The 5,226-nt window shown below is 37.1% G+C and overlaps 1 protein-coding gene across 1 annotated transcript in view; it reads right to left on the minus strand.

The window, feature by feature from the left end:
• Positions 1–4,069: 4,069 nt before the first annotated feature.
• LOC122244874 (uncharacterized) overlaps positions 4,070–5,226 on the minus strand; it is a 4,550-nt gene continuing 3,393 nt past the window's right edge. Inside the window, exons 3-4 of the mRNA XM_043002843.2 lie at positions 5,015–5,201; positions 4,070–4,783 (exon numbers count right to left, since the gene is read on the minus strand). Of these exons, the coding sequence (XP_042858777.1) occupies positions 4,543–4,783; positions 5,015–5,201 (428 nt within the window). The 3' untranslated portion in view covers positions 4,070–4,542. The remainder of the gene's footprint in view (positions 4,784–5,014; positions 5,202–5,226) is intronic.

Below are 5,226 nucleotides of genomic sequence, written 5' to 3' on the forward strand. Positions count from 1 at the left end.
TGAATATATGTGTTTCCTGTGTTCCCTTCAACTTGTTCAGCATGAATCCTTAACCCTTGCAGCCGTATTCTATGACGTTTTCTGCGTGTCGTGGCTATGTCATGTTCATGTTATGTCCATGTCGTGTTCATGTAACGAAGGCGGTAATCTAGGACGCAAAAGCGTGGCAAGTTTGCGGCAGTTGCTTCAGGTTTACCAACCGTTCCAAAGTTAACATGTTTCGGATGAATGACACTGTCCAAACGACAAATTCATAAGAGAAACAACAATCATAGGTAGCACTAACATAAGATACTTCAATTTTGGTATGAATCAGTCGTTGTACTTGTTCCTAGTTAAAGAATTGACAACCATTTCACGAACGCGCTGTTGGTAATTCACTCTACGCTCGATCAAAACAAACGGGATGAGAGGGATCGTGTGTTTATGAACAGATCTTCCTTATTTTATCTTTGTATATACTGTACATATATGCGCATTTTTAATATATCATACATATAGATTTAATGTATACATATTTCATATAATTATATGCTTTAATTTTACGTCCCTGACTACTTTTACCATTCATTTAACTGCACTCTCCTTCGAAAAGTCCGCCAGAAGGTAAACAAACTCAAAATCAGCAGAGAATCCATGTTTTCCTAAAAGAGTTTGTAATCCGTGTCTAGGACAATGATGCCTAATATAACCAATATAGGTATTACTTTTCAAACGTAGTATGCTCATATGAAGTATTGGTAAGAAAAAGTACAATAAAAATATGATTTTTTTCACTCGTGTAACTATCGTGACAAGCCTACCCCCTTGCTACGGAGTTTCCACGATTGTTCCAATACTTTACACGCATTTGCCACGAATTTGCCACGCTTTTGCCGCGAACCCGCGCTTCTAGAATAAGAATCGCGGCATGTTCATGTCATGTACACGGCGCGCTTAGGGACTTAGAATATGGCTGTTGTTCTCACAACACCTCTACAGCTCCACATTCAACCTTTCATGCTTAACAGCTAAAGCAGTATTCTCAACTTTACCTTTCGCAACTCTACCATTAGGTCTAGCACCATACTTGCAATAACAATCACGTGACACATGGTTTGAATCACTAAACACGAAACTGACCCTTATGATCAACAGACACTCCGCCACTTAATGCGTCTTAGACTTTAGACTGTGTGACGGAACCTTTAAAACTCGGCCATCTCACTCTACAAACTTATTGTTTGCAATACCGTGCGCATCAGCATGCAACTCTGCATATTTAAGTAGTCCTTCAAAATCCTTCATATCATGCTCTCGTAAAAACACCGTAATTTTATAGCACACATTCAGGCCCCGTTCCATGACCACTAAATCCATTCCTTCATCGTATGATTTCTCTCCACCTGACAAATCAATCCACCGTTTTAAATAAACAATTGGTCGATTGCCAAAATGCATAGCCATTTCACCCCCGGTGCTCACAAATCTTTCTCTTCCTTCGTTCAGCTTCACCTGTTCATCAGTTACTAGTTTAAGCTTTTCAGTTTCATATGCCCGCTCATTTTCTAGATTATGCATTTCCATTTCTAGAAATCCATGTGTATGTGTGTATGTAGATAGATAGATAAATAGATAGATAGATAGATAGATAGATAGATAGATAGATAGATAGATAGATAGATAGATAGATAGATAGATAGATAGATAGATAGATAGATGGATAGATAGATATAGATATATGTATATATATACATATATGTATATACATATATTTACACACATACATATATATATATATACATACATAATTTGAATCTTCCCGACCGGGTGTTCATGATTTCCCTCGTCGTGATATATGAGGCTTCCAATATTTTTCTTTCTTGCTTTCATTCCAGTAGATGTCCCGCCTCATCTGCTTGTGCCACCGGAGATGGAACTTTCAAGAGACCTTTGGGAGGGGCGCGATTGGATTTTGTTCTCGATTTGATGTTAACCGCTTTCTTTCTGTGGTTTATCAGGGAACTTATAGGGTACTAATGCTTTACAAAGGAATCTATTATGTATTTGATTTCATCCTCGGGAAATTATAGGCTGTACATTTTTAACGCTCTTGGGAAGAAAGTTAATGTTGTCTTATTGCTGGAAATCGTACTAGGTATAATTTTTAACTTTCTATTTATAGAAAACGTAGGTCGTTGTCATCCCAATGGATCAAAGTGTCCACGAATGGTAGCTTCTGATTTTCTTCTTCAACAGTAAACTGAATGTTATCGTGGACGGCATTCAGCAGCGTCAGTGTTTGACTTAAGCATGTTCTCCTGGGGACGACGACAAGGACATCATTTAAGTACCGTAACCATGTTGGATATATATATATATATATATATATATACACACACACACACACACACACACACACACACACACACACACACACACACACACACACACACACACGCACACACACACACACACACACACTATATTGTAGTTTTGCAACATTGCAAGGCCGGTAATGCTTTAATATTTTTTTTATTGAGATTAATAACTACCTGTGACCTAAACAACTGTAACATCAGAGGCGGTACTTGGCCAACGACCATTCCGGTCTTTTGCCTCGTTCGAGCCAGTCCGGGCATGCGTCTTTCCAGACCGCTGGTCAGCCCACCACTCCTGCCCAGGTCGTGGCCCGTGACTGAGCTCTCGAGAGACACCTTTATCAAACCATAGATAAGTACTTGTTTTCACGAATATGTGTAATGCGTTGCCCAGGTACTTCACGAACTATCAAGCACTGTGTGTGTATTTATCAGTGTTTTCCTTTGTTTTCTTTCCCTTTGTTTTTAATTGTGTTTAACTATATAGTAATCGAGAGACCAGTAAGCCGCCTCCCGGTCTTCATTCTTTTGTCTTTGTTCGTTCTTTGATATTCAGTTTCAGTTTTTATTATTTTTTATTTATTTACTTTTTTTTTACTGTGCATATCAAAGGTTAGGGGTAAACATTATAGATATTTACTACAATACACACACACACACACACACACACACACACACACACACACACATATATATTTATTTATATACATGTATATATGCATATATATATATATATATATGCATATATATACATATATATGTATATGTATATGTATATGTATATGTATATAAATACATATGTGTATATAACTATATGTATATATTTATATATATGTATAGGTATACATATAAATATGTATATACACACACTCATATACATATGAATATATTAGTATATACATAAACATAAACACACACACACAACACACACACACACACACACATATATATATGTATAACATACATATATATGTTTATATATATTATATATAATTACATAAATTATTATGTATACATAAATATGTATACACACACACGTAATATATATATATATATATATATATATATATATATATATATATATATATATATATATATATTATCGCAAAGAAAAAGATTTTACTCTACCAACCCGAAATGTGTCCAATTTTTTTTTTACTTCTTTGCATAATTATGCAAATTAGGTACTCGGAACCCATGCATATGTGTATTTGCTTGGTAGGGCTAATTATGAGCTTTCCAACGAGCCACAGAATACCTTTATATCTCAATCATCATATATTCAAGAATAACAAAAAAAAGGCATATTTTGCATAATTATGCAAAATTTATGAAATATCAAACAAGTCTACGAGAGCTTTCGAATGAATTCAAAACCATGGCTCCACGTCATCCAGAGGCTGAGAGATAGTGAACAGTAAATCATATGTTCTATGTATGTATGTGTATGTATATGTATATATATGTATATATATATATATTATATACACACATAGATTTTATACACACACACACACACACATATATACACATAAGTACATACATACAGACATAAATATATATAAATATGTAAAGGTTTGTATGAAGGTATATATATAATATATATATATATATAATATATATTCATTTATTTATATTATATATGTATCTATATATATATACATATATATACACACATATATATATATGAAGGATTATCAAACACATGGTAAAGTAAAATAGTGTATATTTACATATTTGACCCCTATTTACATAACTTAAATTTTGTTTAATAACTTATTATAACAATAACAACAAGACACCGGGAAGGCCGATGTCAGGAAGGCATAAATAATCAGAGACATTCAAGAGGAACGTTTCTCGCCAGGACTCTGAACGAGAGAGAAAGAGCTGCAACGGAAAGATATGTATGCATATGTGTGTGTGTATGTAAATATAATAAATATGTATATATATATATATATATATATATATATATATATATATATATATATATATATATATACATTTATTTATATCATGGACTGGAAAACATTAGAAAATAAATAGACAAGGAGAGGAAAAAGAGAGAAAGTGAAGCCAGGCAGCGGAGGGGGAGAGGCCGGGACGGGCCGCCGCAGCTGCGCCTCCCGCCCGGTGCGGTGGGAAGGGCACTGGTCGCGCTCCTCGCCGCCGTCAGCTCTTAGCCGCTGCACGCCGGGGGGAAGCTGGCGCCGACGGCCGTGCAGTAGTACGAGAGGGAGAAGGTGGTTGAAAGGTTGGTGCTCTCGGAGGTATATGTGAAGGTGGAGGACGTGGTCGACCAGACGGTGAGGGCGATGCGGGGGTCCCTGTTGGCGTCGGCGAGCTCGCGCTTGAGGCGAGCGTCCTCGAGGTCGTCCAGGCTCTCGGGCGCGGAGTCCAGGGTGCTTCCCAGGATCGGGCTTGGGTGAGGGAAGGGGGAATTAATGGAAAATTGTAACAGCGCTAGCATCAAGAATGATCACGGTGGTAGCATAGATAATAGCGTCTATGATCTACTTAACGTTAACACCAATAACAAAAGCATCAACAAAGATAGCAGCAATAGTGATAATAATTTCAATAGCAACAGCACTGAGACTGGATAAAGATAATACGAACAACAGCATCAATAACTAAACTCATTTCCTTACTCGAAATCATCGCCGGCAGTAAGGTCCTTGTCGATGTTATTGAAGCGGCGATACCTGCGCTTCTGGCACGCATTGGCGCCAAAGTAATTAGCGCATGTGTATGGCACTGTTGTTGTGAGGGTCGTCAGTGTGATGACAGTTCGGGTGGTGTAAGCTGCCACCACACGCGCGTCGTCATCGCTGCGGGCTATGGGACGAGCGAAAATAGTTAA

This window comes from Penaeus japonicus, unplaced genomic scaffold (genome assembly GCF_977035675.1).
Source record: "Penaeus japonicus unplaced genomic scaffold, GWHDUDI00000001_assembly GWHDUDI00000011, whole genome shotgun sequence".
NCBI classification, from domain to species: Eukaryota; Metazoa; Arthropoda; class Malacostraca; order Decapoda; family Penaeidae; genus Penaeus; species Penaeus japonicus.